At 39.5% G+C, this 16,401-nt stretch overlaps 1 protein-coding gene across 3 annotated transcripts in view; it reads right to left on the reverse strand.

Moving 5' to 3' along the window:
- The window catches only part of MCF2L2 (MCF.2 cell line derived transforming sequence-like 2), a 249,321-nt gene that overhangs the window by 152,722 nt on the left and 80,198 nt on the right, over positions 1-16,401 (reverse strand). For all 3 annotated transcript variants that reach the window (XR_009008109.1, XM_057545103.1, XM_007195354.2), the window contains exons 6-7: positions 3,953-4,069; positions 1,464-1,613 (exon numbers count right to left, since the gene is read on the reverse strand). Coding sequence is in view for 2 of the 3 variants with exons in the window: in XM_057545103.1 (XP_057401086.1) it covers positions 1,464-1,613; positions 3,953-4,069 (267 nt within the window). In the remaining variant the exon portion in view is untranslated. The remainder of the gene's footprint in view (positions 1-1,463; positions 1,614-3,952; positions 4,070-16,401) is intronic.

The following is a 16,401-nucleotide window of genomic DNA, read 5'->3' on the forward strand; positions in this document are numbered from 1 at the left end:
AGGCCTCCCTGATTGGCCACATTGTCATCTTGATGATTCTGCTCTGCAACCTCTCCCAACCCTTCTTGGAATGAGGCACAGAACACACTTGCTCATGAGCCCAGGCTGGAGCTCTGATGCTCAACATCACACCTATATACTGACTGCTCTGTAGGCTCCTGTGGTCTGTGACCTGTGGGCGTGGATCACCAACCCTTTTCTAGCAGTCTTCACAGAGGCACCCTCGACCCAGCCTTCCACACCCCATGCTGTCTCTTCCAAGAAACATGGGAGGTGAACTTGGCCAATATGTTTGGCAAAGAAAATGGTCAAGCTTCTCAGAGGCATTTCCAGGGAAAATTTCAGGATGCTTTCAGGCTTCTACAGTTTCAAACCAGATCTTTTGATTACTCAGAGTCATTCTGAGAATACATTTTGAACTCTTTTTGGTAACCAAGACCCTTAAAGATAGAATTAAACAGTGCTCCCTGACACATGGAAGAATTAATTTGCCACAACTACTAGACTCTGACTCCCCTAACTAAACTATGAGTTCTTTGAGTTTGCATTTTGTTTGTTTGTTTCCTTGGCATGTGGTGGTGGGTCGTCAATACATGCTGAATAAATAAACAATCACCTAGCAAAGCAAAGTTTTTGCAAATTTTGGGTCACAGATAAAAGAGAGTTCAGCTCTTCTTAAGCTCAACACAGCAAGTATACATGCAATGCTACGATGTATCAACCTTCCAATCCTTGATTTGCTGCCCTGTTGAGTTCTGGTCTCCTGTGAAATAATAGACTTGGTCTGTTTCTGGAGACAGAAAGTGGCTGACACCCAGCCGGTAAGCCCTGAGAAGACTTCCCTTTACTGCATGGCCTAAAAGAATCTGCCAAGCTGCCTTCTCAGCAGGTTCTGACATGTTTTTATGAATCCTTTAGTAGGTGTCTCTCCTTAAACCCAGTTCAGAGCACCTTTCATAGTTCTCTTTCTCATATTGGTCCCCAAATAAAAAGACACATCCCTGAGAGAGTGAAGCAATAAATCAGCTTACTAGTCTGCCCCAAAACTTCACAACAGCCTCAGGAAAGCTTATGCTTCAAAAGCCAACTCCCATCCCTCCCTCCCTTCCTCCCTGCAATTTCAGCCCATTATATCTTGTTCTGTCCTGAGAAGATCATAGGAGTGTGGACCTTGAAGGGATGTTCACACACCTTGTCTCACCAGCACAAAGCTGGAATGAGTTCCCTTTTAAGGGGCTGCTTCTCACAACCTGCAATCATTTCACATGTACTACCCAGTCATTAAGAGATTTTCCTCTTTACACACTGCCTATCTAGAAGATTAAAGATGATTAGTGGCTGCCAAGTTGCTGGAGAAGTGGGAAGAAGAGGGCTTAACTTTTAATTCTGCTCCCAGCACTCTCCAGGAAGCTGACCATCTGCCAGCACATAGGCTGGCCTCTGAGAGGTTACTGACCACTCACCTGCAACTTGCCCTGCTGCCTTGTGTGGGACATGAGAAGGTCTTCAGAGGATGGCATGCTTCTGGGCAGTTCTGTTGTGGCTAGGCAGGCCCCAAAAGCCTGGAGCATCTGAGCAGTGCTCTTCAATGCCAGAGCAAAGTTTTCAATGGCCTGGAAGTTCAGACAATCATAACAGTGTAGCGGGATTAACATTCACCAATATGCTCTCTCAATAGGACAGGGGAACTATTTCCTGAGTATACGAAATAGGCCATGCATTGTACTTCGTGCTATACATTTGTCTATCATCTCAGTAATCTAGAGTAGGAGGCATTTTATCTCCATTTTATAGAAGAGGGAACCGAAGCTCTAGCAGGTCAAGTAAATTGGCCAAGATCATATTACTAGGACAGTAAGGAAGGAAAGAAGGCAGGATTCAACCAATGGTTGTTCTATTTTTTCAGGAGTTTTATGAGGATCAAAAGGAATGGCAAATTTGAAAGGATCTTGGGCACAGATGAGTACCTTACAAATGTAACAGTAAGAACTAAGAGAATCAGGTATAAAGCCTGGAAATGTCATCCTAGAAATAGGGGAAAGCCAAAGGTTTCCTGTGGCGAGTGCAATTAACAAAATAACTTGATTCCATGTGTCTGATTAGTGATTATTAGTAATTGGTGATTATTAGTAATCACTAATTGGAAATGGTACAGAGGACCTGATCCTAATAGAGTGATTCAAAAAAGCTTGGCCTTAGTCTTGGCTCTGCCACTACTTGACCATATGACCTTAGATAAATCACCTCTTTACTCTGTAAAGCCCGCGAACCACAACTACTGAAGCCCGCACGCCTAGAGCCCGTGCTCTGCAAAAAGAGAAGCCCACTCACCGCAAGGAAGAATAGCCCCAGTTCGCCGCAACTATCTCTGCCCACGCACAGCAACGAGGACCCAATGCAGCCAAAAATAATAAATTAATTAAATAAATAAATTTATAAACAAAACCCCCCAAAAAACATTACACCCTAAAACAGGGTGAATTCTCCTACTTAATCAAATGTAGTTGAGGTGTTTGTTCATCAGTACATTTTTTTTTTTAAAATTTATTTATTTTTGGCTGCGTTGGGTCTTCACTGCTGTGTGCAGGTTTTCTCTAGTTGCAGCAAGCGGGGGCTACTCTTCGTTATGGTATGTGGGCTTCTCAATGCGGTGCCTTCTCTTATTGCGGAGCACAGGCTCTAGGCACATGGGCTTCAGTAGTTGTGGCTTGTGGGCTCTGGAGTGCAGGCTCAGTAGTTGTGGCTCACAGGCTCTAGAGCACAGGCTCAGTAGTTGTGGCGCACAGGCTTAGCTGCTCCACAGCATGTGGGATCTTCCCGGACCAGGGCTTGAACCCGTGCCCCCTGCATTGGCAGGCGGATTCTTAACCACTGTGGCACCAGGGAAGTCCTCATCAGTAAATGTTGAACAACATGTTTCCAAAGTGAGTAGATAGAGAGGTGTGCTGACACTGCAAGGTGTTTTCAGGATGGTGAAAGCAGCTTCTGATTTTGCATAGAAAACCTAATCTTCTCAAGGGTATGAGGCTAGGAGAGCAGGGAAAGGGGAATGACAGCTTTATATAGACAAACATTATTTGCTGAGTTTCAATCTCACTTTTTCCTTAATATTCCTAACCCTTCTATTTTAGCATAATAACCATCACTATGAGTAAGTAGGAAAAAGTAAAATACTATATTTCAGATGCTTTCATAGACATTATATCACTTATTCTGCATATCAAACCTTCAGGTAGCTTTTGTTAGTCCAAGGTTTCCTACCATTGGCACTATTGATATGTTGGTCCAGATAATTCTTTATTGTGGGGGGCTGTCTAGTGCATTATAAGATGTTTAGCAGCATCCTTGGCTCCTACCCAGGATATGCCAGTAACACCCCTCTCCCCAAGTTATGAGTATAAAAAACATCTATCTAAAGATATCGACAAATGTCCTCTGGGGGAAAAATTGCCCCTAGCTGAGAACCACTGTGTTAGTTGCAGGGGAGAAAACAAACTCAGAGAGGTTTAGTAACTCCCCTGAGCTCAGATAAGAAGCAATGGTGGCAACATTTAAATGCAGCTTCTTCTGACTTGGTGGGTTTCAATCTGTCTGTACACTAGAATCATCTGGGGAGTTTTGTGACCCACTAATGCCTGAGACCCATCCTAGATCAAGTAAATTAAATTCTCTGAGGTATAGCAGGGTATTTTGCAAACTCCCCAGGTGCACTCTAAATCAAGTCCCCCAAAACCCCCATACCAGAAAATGAGCCAAGATGAAGGTAATCAGCAAGAGAAGCCCTAGCTTTTATCCTTGCACCTTGTCTCTCCCCGTGCCTGTTGCTTAGAAAACCCAGCCTTCCCGATGTTAGGTAGTCATGGGCAATGACTGCCCAACAGTTGATCTCTAGGTCTCCTGTCTCTAGAAAACCAGGAGGGACACTGAAAAGGGCACATAAATTGGTACTTACAGTTCGATGATTTATCCACTGACTGTGGCGATATTCCAAAGTTCCCCCTAAGTCCTCTGTCAGTTGGCTTTTGTCGATGTAGTTATGAAGGTCAGAAACGGAGTTTAACATAACGATCTAAAACAGAAAAAACCCAATATATTCCTCACAGATAATTAAGTAGCTCATCTAGATTCTACTGTTATTTAATTTAAATTTTTATTTTATTTTTTGGCTGCACCATGCAGCATGCAGGATCTTAGTTCCCCCAGGGACCGAACCCATGTCCCCTGTGCGGACAGGGGACATGGAAGCGAAGAGTCTCAACCACTGGACCACCACGGAAGTCCCTACTGTTGTTTAAATAGTACTTCAACTTTGCCTAATCAGGCATTTATATCCAAAGATGGTTACTTTAACCAGCAGAGAAACATTTTAAAGTCTCTTTCCATTTTCCCCCTTTGAGTGAGGAATAGCAGTGCTGAACAGCCTGCAACAAAACAGTGACTTGAATCAGGGAGCTCAGTTCTAAGCTGCCTAGAAGTCAGGTCTTGCTTTAGGTAAATTTTTGTCAAAAGTTCCCAGGCTAAAGTATACCCTTCAGCCACCAAAACCAAACGCTGTACTGAGACCTAAAAATCTGCAATGAAAATTCCAATGAAGGGTGGGCTAGTGAATATCAAAATAAAATTAGAACACAAGGACCCATTGAGGAGTATGGACTGAGAAGATTTACTACACTGATGCCCCTTCTATGAGGGGTGGTGATATGCCCCCAACTTATCTCAGGTGGAGAAAGTTTTGAGGTGATTGTCAGTGGGTTTTCATAAATTAACAAGCCTGCTGATGAACAAATGCCCAGACATCTAGAGGAAGATGACATACTCCAATCTGTCCCTTTCTACTCCACTGCAGTGGTCCTGCCCAGGGAGCAGTCCCGGCTCTCTGTAGCAGGGACAATATCATACCCCTACTCGCTCTCATCTCTGAAACACACACCCCTTGTAGGATTTAACTGATGACTTTATATTTCTTCAGTCATTGATTATTTTGACCTGTGAGTATAATAAACTTCTTCCTTCAAAGCCTCCCCCTCATTTCTTCCTGTGGCAGCCCTGACTTTACCATGTCATATCCAACATGTACATTCTTAGAACAGATTCTTGGTCAGAGGACATGAGAATATAGGCTTTTTTCTATTATTATATAGTATTAGTCAAGTGATAAATCCACTTTGGGATGAAAAGAATATAAGTTAGACCCCAAAGTCTACAGGTAAAACAAAACTGACTGACTCATTCAACATATCTGTATTGAACTTCTAATAATTGCCAGGCTCTGAGGGATAAAAGTAAGCACCAAAAGCCCTGCCTTCAAGGAACTTAAGTTTAGTGGGATCTGATTCTACATATCGCTATGTTAACTTTGTCAGGCTCCATGTTCCATGCCTTTCTCCTTCACTTATGGAAAGGAGTTTGGGAATTTAAAAAATTATTTTTATAACATAAGAGAAAGGGAAAAACAAACAAACAAACAAAGCTGAATCCATCTGTCTTTCCCTCCTAAATTTTTTTTTAAATAAATGTATTTTATTTATTTTATTTTTGGCTGCATTGGGTCTTTATTGCTGTGCACGGGCTTTCTCTAGTGGTGAGCGGGGGCTACTCTTCGTTGTGGTGCACAGGCTTCTCATTGCGGTGGCTTCTCTTGTTGCAGAGTACGGGCTTTACGCACGTGGGCTTCAATAGTTGTGGCTCACGGGCTCTAGAGTGTAGGCTCAGTACTTATGGCGCACGGGCTTAGTTGCTCCATGGCATGTGAGATCTTCCCCGACCAGGGCTTGAACTCACGTCCCCTGCATTGGCAGGCAGATTCTTAATAACTGCGCCACCAGGGAAGTCTCTTTACTCTTATTCTTGAAATTTTTCTATGAGTTGAAAATTATTTCCAACTCAACGAATAATAAAACCAAGAATATATTAGAAACTTTTCTACATCACTATAGATTTATCTTATCTTTGTTTTTGTTTTTCATTTCTCAATTGAGATATAATTTACATAAATAAAATGCACAGATTTTAAGGGTACAGTTCAATTCGTTTTGACAAATGTATACACACATGTAACACTTTTAAACCAAGATATAGAACATTTCCTCAGAAAGTTCTCCTAGGCCTCCTTCTGGTCTCCACTATCTCCACCCCTAACAGCAGCCACTGTTTTAACTGTCTACCACCATAGCTTAGTCTTGCCTCTTGAACTTTATATAAAAAGAATCACAGAAAATATACACTTCAGTGTCTAGCTTCTTTCTTTCCAGAGAATATTTTTGAGATAAATCCATGTTGTTGCATGTTCAGTACTTCACTCCTTCTTTATTGCTTAATATTATTCCTTTACACGAATATGCCACAATTTCTTTATCTATTCGTCTGTCATTGGAAATATGTTTTCATTTCTCTTGGGTGGGTCATGGGGCAGCTATATGTTTAACTTTGTAAAAAATTGCCAACTGTTTCCACCGTGGTTGTACCACACCTTACCACTTTTGATGGTTGCATAATATTTAACTGAGTGGGTAGACCATAATTTAATTTACCAGCTCCCTGTTGTTGGGCATTACTTTTTTCCCAATCATTTACTATTACAAACAATTTGGTAATGAATATCATTATATATGCAGCTTTGTGTATGTGCGTGAGGTACCTGAAGAATAACTCTTATATGTAGGTCAGAGGGTATGTACGTTTTAATTTTTGATAAATACCGTCAATTAGTCTTTCATATTGGTCATTACCAACTTCATTCCTAACAACAAAGTATGCAAATGCCTGTTTGCCTCACATCTCTGCCAAAGTTAGAGGTAAAAAAAAATTTTTTTTTACATCTTTATTAGAGTATAATTGCTTTACAATGGTGTGTTAGTTTCTGCTTTATAGCAAACTGAATCAGTTATACATACACATATATCCCCATATCTCTTCCCTCTTGCATCTCCCTCCCCCCCACCCTCCATATCCCACCCCTCTACGTGGTCACACAGCACCGAGCTGATCTCCCTGTGCTATGCGGCTGCTTCCCACTAGCTAGCTATTTTACATTTGGTAGTGTATATGTGTCCATGTCATTCTCTCACTTTGTCCCAGCTTACACTTCCCACTCCCCATATCTTCAAGTCCATTCTCTAGCAGGTTTGCGTCTTTATTCTCATCTTGCCCCTAGGTCCTTCATGACCTTTTTTTTTTTTTTTTTAGATTCCATATATATGTGTTAGCATACGGTATTTGTTTTTCTCTTTCTAACTTACTTCACTCTGTGTAACAGACTCTAGGTCAATCCACCTCACTACAAATGACTCAATTTCGTTTCTCTTATGGCTGAGTAATATCCCATTGTATATATGTGCCACATCTTCTTTACTCATTCATCTGTTGATGGACACTTAGGTTGCTTCCATGTCCTGGCTATTGTAAATAAGGCTGCAATGAACATTGTGGTACATGACTCCTTTTGAATTATGGTTTTCTCAGGGTATATGCCCAGTAGTGGGATTGCTGGGTTGTATGGTAGTTCTATTATTAGTTTTGAAAGGAATCTCCATACTCTTCTCCATAGTGGCTGCATCAATTTACATTCCCACCAACAGTGCAGTAGGGTTCCCTTTTCTCCACACCTTCTCCAGCATTTATTGTTTGTAGATTTTTTTTGATGATGGCCATTCTGACTGGTGTGAGATGATATCTCATTGTAGTTTTGATTTGCATTTCTCTAATGATTAATGCTGTTGAGCATTATTTTATGTGTTTGTTGGCAATCTGTATATCTTCTTTGGAGAAATGTCTATTAGGTCGTTTGCCCATTTTTGGATTGGGTTGCTTGTTTTTTGATATTGAGCTGCATGAGCTGCTTGTAAATTTTGGAGATTAATCCTTTGTCAGTTGCTTCATTTGCAAATATTTTCTCCCATTCTGAGGGTTGTCTTTTCATCTTGTTTATGGTTTCCTTTGCTGTGCAAAAGCTTTGAAGTTTCAGTAGGTCCCATTTGTTTATTTTGTTTTTATTTCCATTTCTCTAGGAGGTGGGTCAAAAAGGATCTTGCTGTGATTTATGTCATGGGGTGTTCTGCCTAAGTTTTCCTCTAAGAGTTTTATAGTCTCCGGTCTTACATTTAGGTCTCTAATCCATTTTGACTTTATTTTTGTGTATGGTGTTAGGGAGTATTCTAATTTCATTCTACATTTAGCTGTCCAGTTTTCCCAGCACCACTTATTGAAGAGACTGTCTTTTCTCCATTGTATATCTTTGCCTCCTTTGTCATAGATTAGTTGACCATATGTGCGTGGGTATATCTCTGGGCTTTCTACCCTGTTCCATTGATCTATATTTCTGTTTTTGTGCCAGTACCATACTGTCTTGATTACTGTAGCTTTGTAGTATAGTCTGAAATCAGGGAGCCTCATTCCTCCAGCTCCGTTTTTCTTTCTGAAGATTGCTTTGGCTATTCAGAGTTTTTTGTGTTTCCATACAAATTGGAAGATTTTTTCTTCTAATTCTGTGAAAAATGCCATTGGTAGTTTGATAGGGATTGCATTGAATCTGTAGATTGCTTTGGGTAGTAGAGTCATTTTCACAATGTTGATTCTTCCGATCCAAGAACATGGTATATCTCTCCATCTATTTGTATCATCTTTAATTTCTTTCATCAGTGTCTTATAATTTTCTGCATACAGGTCTTTTGTCTCCTTAGGTAGTTCTATTCCTAGATATTTTATTCTTTTTGTTGCAGTGGTAAATGGGAGTGTTTTCTTAATTTCACTTTCAGATTTTTCATCATTAGTGTAGAGGAATGCAAGAGATTTCTGTGCATTAATTTTGTATCCGGCTACTTTACCAAATTCCTTGATTAGCTCTAGTAGTTTTCTGGTAGCATCTTTAGGATTCTCTATGTATAGTATCATGTCATCTGCAAACAGTGACAGCTTTACTTCTTCTTTTCTGATTTGGATTCCTTTTATTTCTTTTTCTTCTCTGATTGCTGTGGCTAAAACATCCAAAACTATGTTGAATAATAGTGGTGAGAGTGGGCAACCTTGTCTTGTTCCTGATCTTAGTGGAAATGGTTTCAGTTTTTCACCATTGAGGACGATGTTGGCTGTGGGTTTGTCATATATGGCCTTTATTATGTTGAGGTAAGTTCCCTCTATGACTAGTTTCTGAAGGGTTTTTATCATAAATGGGTGTTGAATTTTGTCGAAAGCTTTCTCTGCATCTATTTAGATGATCATATGGTTTTTCTCCTTCAATTTGTTAATATGGTGTATCACATTGATTGATTTGCGTATATTGAAGAATCCTTGCATTCCTGGGATAAACCCCACTTGATCATGGTATATGATCCTTTTAATGTGCTGTTGGATTCTGTTTGCCAGTATGTTGTTAAGAATTTCTGCATCTATGTTCATCAGTGATATTGGCCTGTAGTTTTCTTTCTTTGTGACATCTTTGTCTGGTTTTGGTATCAGGGTGATGGTGGCCTCGTAGAATGAGTTGGGGAGTGTTCCTCCCTCTGCTATATTTTGGAAGAGTTTGAGAAGGATAGGTGTTAGCTCTTCTCTAAATGTTTGATAGAATTCGCCTGTGAAGCCATCTGGTCCTGGGCTTTTGTATGTTGGAAGATTTTTAATCACAGTTTCAATTTCAGTGCTTGTGATTGCTCTGTTCATATTTTCTACTTCTTCCTGGTTCAGTCTCAGAAGGTTGTGCATTTCTAAGAATTTGTCCATTTCTTCCAGGTTTTCCATTTTATTGGCATATAGTTGCTTGTAGTAATCTCTCATGATCCTTTGTATTTCTGCAGTGTCAGTTGTTAATTCTCCTTTTTCATTTCTAATTCTATTGATTTGAGTCTTCTCCCTTTTTTTCTTGATGAGTCTGGCTAATGGTTTATCAAGTTTGTTTATCTTCTCAAAGAACCAGCTTTTAGTTTTATTTATCTCTGTTATAGTTTCCTTCATTTCTTTTTCATTTATTTCTGATCTGATCTTTATGATTTCTTTCCTTCTGCTAACTTTGGGGTTTTTTTCTTCTTCTTTCTCTAATTGCTTTAGGTGTAAGGTTAGGTTGCTTATTTGAGATGTTTCTTGTTTCTTAAGGTAGGATTGTATTGCTATAAACTTCCCTCTTAGAACTGCTTTTGCTGCATCCCATAGGTTTTCAGTCATCGTGTTTTGTCATTTGTTTCTAGGTATTTTTTGATTTCCTGTTTGATTTCTTCAGTAATCTCTTGGTTATTAAGTAGTGTATTGTTTAGCCTCCATGTGTTTGTATTTTTTACAGATTTTTTCCTGTAATTGATATCTAGTCTCATAGCATTGTGGTAGGAAAAGATACTTGATATGATTTTAATTTTCTTAAATTTACCAAGGCTTGATTTGTGACCCAAGATATGATCTATCCTGGAGAATGTTCCATGAGCACTTGAGAAGAAAATGTATTCTGTTGTTTTTGGATGGAATGTCCTATAAATATCAATTAAGTCCATCTTGTTTGATGTATCATTTAAAGCTTCTGTTTCCTTATTTATTTTCCTTTTTGATGATCTGTCCATTGGTGAAAGTGGGGTATTAAAGGCCCCTACTATGATTGTGTTACTGTCGATTTCCCCTTTTATGGCTGTTAGTATTTGCCTTAGGTATTGAGGTGCTCCTATGTTGGGTGCATAAATATTTACAATTGTTATATTTTCTTCTTGGATTGATCCCTTGATCAATATGTAGTGTCCTTCTTTGTCTCTTGTAATAGTGTTTGTTTGTTTGTTTGTTTGTTTGTTCTCTGTTCTCCCTCTTAGGGATTTTTTGCCTCTATTTTTTTTTTGCCTCTATTTTTTTTTTTCACACACACACACTGTATTTTATTTTTACAAGAGATAAACAGACTGACACCAAGCATTGTACATGGATGACCACAACAAAAGCAACAAGGATTGCAATTACCAAACATGAAACACACTCATACTATGTCATAATATTGACATTCAGTCCAGAAATCCTCCACTGTAACAGCTCCTTTACTTTGCAGTGAAAATTGATTTGTATATTATTTGCCTCTGAGTCCTTATTGGATTTTTTTTTTAATTCAGACAGAAAGTCACAAAAATTATACTAATCCTCATCAGTTCACTCAGTCCCATGTAATTAATTTTTTCTTTCATCTTGATCTTTTGTTAGCACTTTTATGAGTTCATCAGTTTTTCATTAGAGTTCTGGAAATGCTTATTCATTCAGTTCAGCAGTACAGTCAGTTACCAGAAACCTGTACTTGTCAGGCTTTTCCATGAATTTCTTAAAGATGAAACCCTTTTATAGGAACATATTTGCAAAAGCATCAGAGTACACACAGAACTGTCTGTAAATGACAAAAGATTTAAAAATGACAACAGTTAAAAATTTGATGAAAGTTCATAATAATGCAGTTGACAAGAAAATTAGTTATTTCTGACATATACATTTTAAGGTAATAACTAAGATTATGACTTATAACATTATACCAGAACATATAAGATTTTTAGAAATTTCATGTAATGTCTGAAACATTTATATTAACATATTTCCATACAAATAACCCAATGAAAGTTTAGTATTAGTTGTTTTGTTTGTTTGTTTTTTTATACTGCAGGTTCTTATTAGGCATCAATTTTATACACATCAGTGTATACATGTCAATCCCAATCACCCAATTCAGCACAACACCATCCCCACCTCACCGCAGTTTTCCCCCCTTGGTGTCCATATGTCCATTCTCTACATCTGTGTCTCAACTTCTGCCCTGCAAACTGGCTCATCTGTACCAGTTTTTTAGGTTTCACATACATGCGTTAATATACGATATTTGTTTTTCTCTTTCTGACTTACTTCACTCTGTATGACAGTCTCTAGATCCATCCACGTCTCAACAAATGACCCAATTTCGTTCCTTTTTATGGCAGAGTAATATTCCATTGTATATATGTACCACAACTTCTTTATCCATTCGTCTGTTGATGAGCATTTAGGTTGCTTCCATGACCTGGCTATTGTAAATAGTGCTGCAATGAACATTCGGGTGCATGTGTCTTTTTGAATTACGGTTTTCTCTGGGTATATGCCCAGTAGTGGGATTGCTGGGTCATATGGTAATTCTATTTTTCGTTTTTTAAGGAACCTCCATATTGTTCTCCATAGTGGCTGTATCAATTTACGTTCCCACCAACAGTGCAAGAGGGTTCCCTTTTCTCCACACCCTCTACAGCATTTGTTGTTTCTAGATTTTCTGATGATGCCCATTCTAACAGGAGTGAGGTGATACCTCATTGTAGTTTTGATTTGCATTTCTCTAATAATTAGTGATGTTGAGCATCTTTTCATGTGCTTCGTGGCCGTCTGTATGTCTTCTTTGGAGAAATGTCTATTTAGGTCTTCTGCCCATTTTTGGATTGGGGTGTTTGTTTCTTTAGTATTGAGCTGAATGAGCTGTTTATATATTTTGGAGATTAATCCTTTGTCCGTTGATTCGTTTGCAAATATTTTCTCCCATTCTGAGGGTTGTCTTTTCGTCTTGTTTATGGTTTCCTTTGCTGTGCAAAAGCTTTGAAGTTTCAGTAGGTCCCATTTGTTTATTTTTGTTTTTATTTCCATTACTCTAGGAGGTGGATCAAAAAAGATCTTGCTGTGATTTATGTCAAAGAGTGTGCTTCCTATGTTTTCCTCTAAGAGTTTTATAGTGTCCAGTCTTACATTTAGGTCTCTAATCCATTTTGAGTTTATTTTTCTGTATGGTGTTAGGGAGTATTCTAATTTCATTCTTTTACATGTAGCTGTCCAGTTTTCCCAGCACCACTTATTGAAGAGACTGTCTTTTCTCCATTGTATATCCTTGCCTCCTTTGTCATAGATTAGTTGACCATAGGTGCCTGGGTTTATCTCTGGGCTTTCTATCTTGTTCCATTGATCTATGTTTCTGTTTTTGTGCCAGTACCATATTGTCTTGATTACTGTAGCTTTGTAGTATAGTCTGAAGTCAGGGAGTCTGATTCCTCCAGCTCCGTTTTTTTCCCTCAAGACTGCTTTGGCTATTCGGGGTCTTTTGTGTCTCCATACAAATTTTAAGATGATTTGTTCTACTTCCGTAAAAAATGCCATTGGTAATTTGATAGGGATTGCATTGAATCTGTAGATTGCTTTGGGTAGTATAGTCATTTTCACAATGTTGATTCTTCCAATCCAAGAACATGGTATATCTCTCCATCTGTTGGTATCATCTTTAATTTCTTTCATCAGTGTCTTATAGTTTTCTGCATACAGGTCTTTTTTCTCCCTAGGTAGGTTTATTCCTAGGTATTTTAGTCTTTTTGTTGCAGTGGTAAATGGGAGTGTTTCCATAATTTCTCTTTCAGATTTTTCATCATTAGTGTATAGGAATGCAAGAGATTTCTGTGCATTAATTTTGTATCCTGCAACTTTACCATATTCATTAATTAGCTCTAGCAGTTTTCTGGTGGCAGTTTTAGGATTCTCTATGTATAATATCATGTCATCCGCAAACAGTGACAGTTTTACTTCTTCTTTTCCAATTTGTATTCCTTTTTCATTGTCATTTGTCTCTAGGTATTTTTTGATTTCCTCTTTGATTTCTTCAGTGATCTCTTGGTTATTTAGTAACGCATTGTTTAGCCTCCAGGTGTTTGTGTTTTTTACGTTTTTTCCCCTGTAATTCATTTCTAATCTCATATCATTGTGGTCAGAAAAGATGCTTGATATGATTTCAATTTTCTGAAATTTACTGAGGCTTGATTTGTGACCCAAGATGTGATCTATCCTGGAGAATGTTCCGTGCGCACTTGAGAAGAAAGCGTAATCTGCTGTTTTTGGATGGAATGTCCTATAAATATCAATTAAATCTATCTGGTCTATTGTGTCATTTAAAGCTTCTGTTTCCTTATTTATTTTCATTTTGGATGATCTGTCCATTGGTGTAAGTGAGGTGTTAAAGTCCCCCACTATTATTGTGTTACTGTCAATTTCCTCTTTTATGACTGTTAGCAGTTGCCTTAAGTATTGAGGTGCTCCTATGTTGGGTGCATATATATTTATAATTGTTATATCTTCTTCTTGGATTGATCCCTTGATCATTATGTAGTGTCCTTCTTTGTCTCTTGTAATAGTGTTTGTTTTAAAGTCTATTTTGTTTGATATGAGAATTGCTATTCCAGCTTTCTTTTGCTTTCCATTTGCATGGAATATCTTTTTTCCATCCCCTCACTTTCAGTCTGTATGCGTCCCTAGGTCTAAAGTGGGTCTCTTGTAGACAGCATATATACGGGTCTTGTTTTTCTATCCATTCAGCCAGTCTATGTCTTTTGGTTGGAGCATTTAATCCATTTACATTTAAGGTAATTATCGATATGTATGTTCCTATGACCATTTTCTTAATTGTTTTGGGTTTGTTTTTGTAGGTCCTTTTCTTCTCTTGTGTTTTCCACTTAGAGAAGCTCCTTTAGCATTTGTTGTAGAGCTGGTTTAGTGGTGCTGAATTCTCTTAGCTTTTGCTTGTTTGTAAAGCTTTTCATTTCTCCATCGAATCTGAATGAGATCCTTGCCGGGTAGAGTAATCTTGGTTGTAGGTTCTTCCCTTTCATCACTTTAAGTATATCATGCCACTCCCTTCTGGCTTGTAGAGTTTCTGCTGAGAAATCCGCTGTTAACCTTATGGGAGTTCCCTTGTATGTTATTTGTCGTTTTTCCCTTGCTGCTTTCAATAATTTTTCTGTGTCTTTAATTTTTGCCAATTTGATTACTATGTGTCTCGGCGTGTTTCTCCTTGGGTTTATCCTGTATGGGACTCGCTGCGCTTCCTGGACTTGGGTGGCTATTTCCTTTCCCGTGTTAGGGAAGTTTTCGACTATAATCTCTTCAAGTATTTTCTCTGGTCCTTTCTCTCCCTCTTCTCCTTCTGGGACCCCTATAATGCGAATGTTGTTGCGTTTAATGTTGTCCCAGAGGTCTCTTAGGCTGTCTTCATTTCTTTTCATTTTTTTTTCTTTATTCTGTTCCGCAGCAGTGAATTCCACCATTCTGTCTTCCAGGTCACTTATCCGTTCTTCTGCCTCAGTCATTCTTCTATTGATTCCTTCTAGTGTAGTTTTCATTTCAGTTATTGTATTGTTCATCTCTGTTTGTTTGTTCTTTTTTTTAAAAATTAATTATTTATTTATTTTTATGGCTGTGTTGGGTCTTCGTTTCTGTGCAAGGGCTTTCTCTAGTTGTGGCAAGTGGGGTCCACTCTTCATCGCGATGCGTGGGCCTCTCACTATCGCGGTGCCTCTTGTTGCGGAGCACAGGCTCCAGACGCCCAGGCTCAGTAATTGTGGCTCACCGGCCCAGCCACTCCACGGCATGTGGGATCTTCCCAGACCAGGGCTTGAACCCGTGCCCCCTGCATTGGCAGGCAGATTCTCAACCACTGTGACACCAGGGAAGCCCTGTTTGTTTGTTCTTTAATTCTTCTAGGTCTTTGTTAAACATTTCTTGCATCTTCTCGATCTTTGCCTTCATACTTTTTCCGAAGTCCTGTATCATCTTCACTATCATTATTCTGAATTACTTTTCTGGAAGGTTGCCTATCTCCACTTCATTTAGTTGTTTTTCTGGGGTTTTATCTTGTTCCTTCATCTGGTATATAGTCCTCTGCCTTTTCATCTTGTCTATCTTTCTGTGAATGTGGTTTTTGTTCCACAGGCTGCAGGACTGTAGTTCTTCTTGCTTCTGCTGTCTGCCCTCTGGTGGATGAGGCTATCTAAGAGGCTTGATGGGAGGGACTGGTCGTGGGTAGAGCTGACTGTTGCTGTGGTGGTCAGAGCTCAGTAAAACTTTAATCCACTTGACTGTTGATGGGTGGGGCTGGGTTCCCTCCCTGTTGGTTGTTTGGCCTGAGGCAACGCAACACTGGAGCCTACCTGGGCTCTTTGGTGGGGCTAATGACAGACTCTGGGAGGGCTCACGCCAAGGAGTACTTCCCAGAACTTCTGCTGCCAGTGTCCTTGTCCCCACAGTGAAACAGAGCCACCCCCCCGCCTCTGCAGGAGACCTTCCAACACTAGCAGGTAGGTCTCGTTCAGTCTCCCATGGGGTCACTGCTCCTTCCCCTGGGTCCCAATGCGCACACTACTTTGTGTGTGCCCTCCAAGAGTGGAGTCTGTGTTTCCCCCAGTCCTGTCGAAGTCCTAAAATCAATTCCCACTAGGCTTCAAAGTCTGATTCTCTAGGAATTCCTCCTCCCGTTGCCGGAGCCCCAGATTGGGAAGCCTGACGTGGGGCTCAGAACCTTCACTCCAGTGGGTGGACTTCTGTGGTATAAGTGTTCCCCAGTCTGTGAGTCACCCACCCACCAGTTATGGGATTTGATTTTACTGTGATTGCACCCCTCCCACCATCTCA

The sequence above is a fragment of the Balaenoptera acutorostrata genome, chromosome 4, assembly GCF_949987535.1.
Source record: "Balaenoptera acutorostrata chromosome 4, mBalAcu1.1, whole genome shotgun sequence".
Lineage (NCBI taxonomy): Eukaryota > Metazoa > Chordata > Mammalia > Artiodactyla > Balaenopteridae > Balaenoptera > Balaenoptera acutorostrata.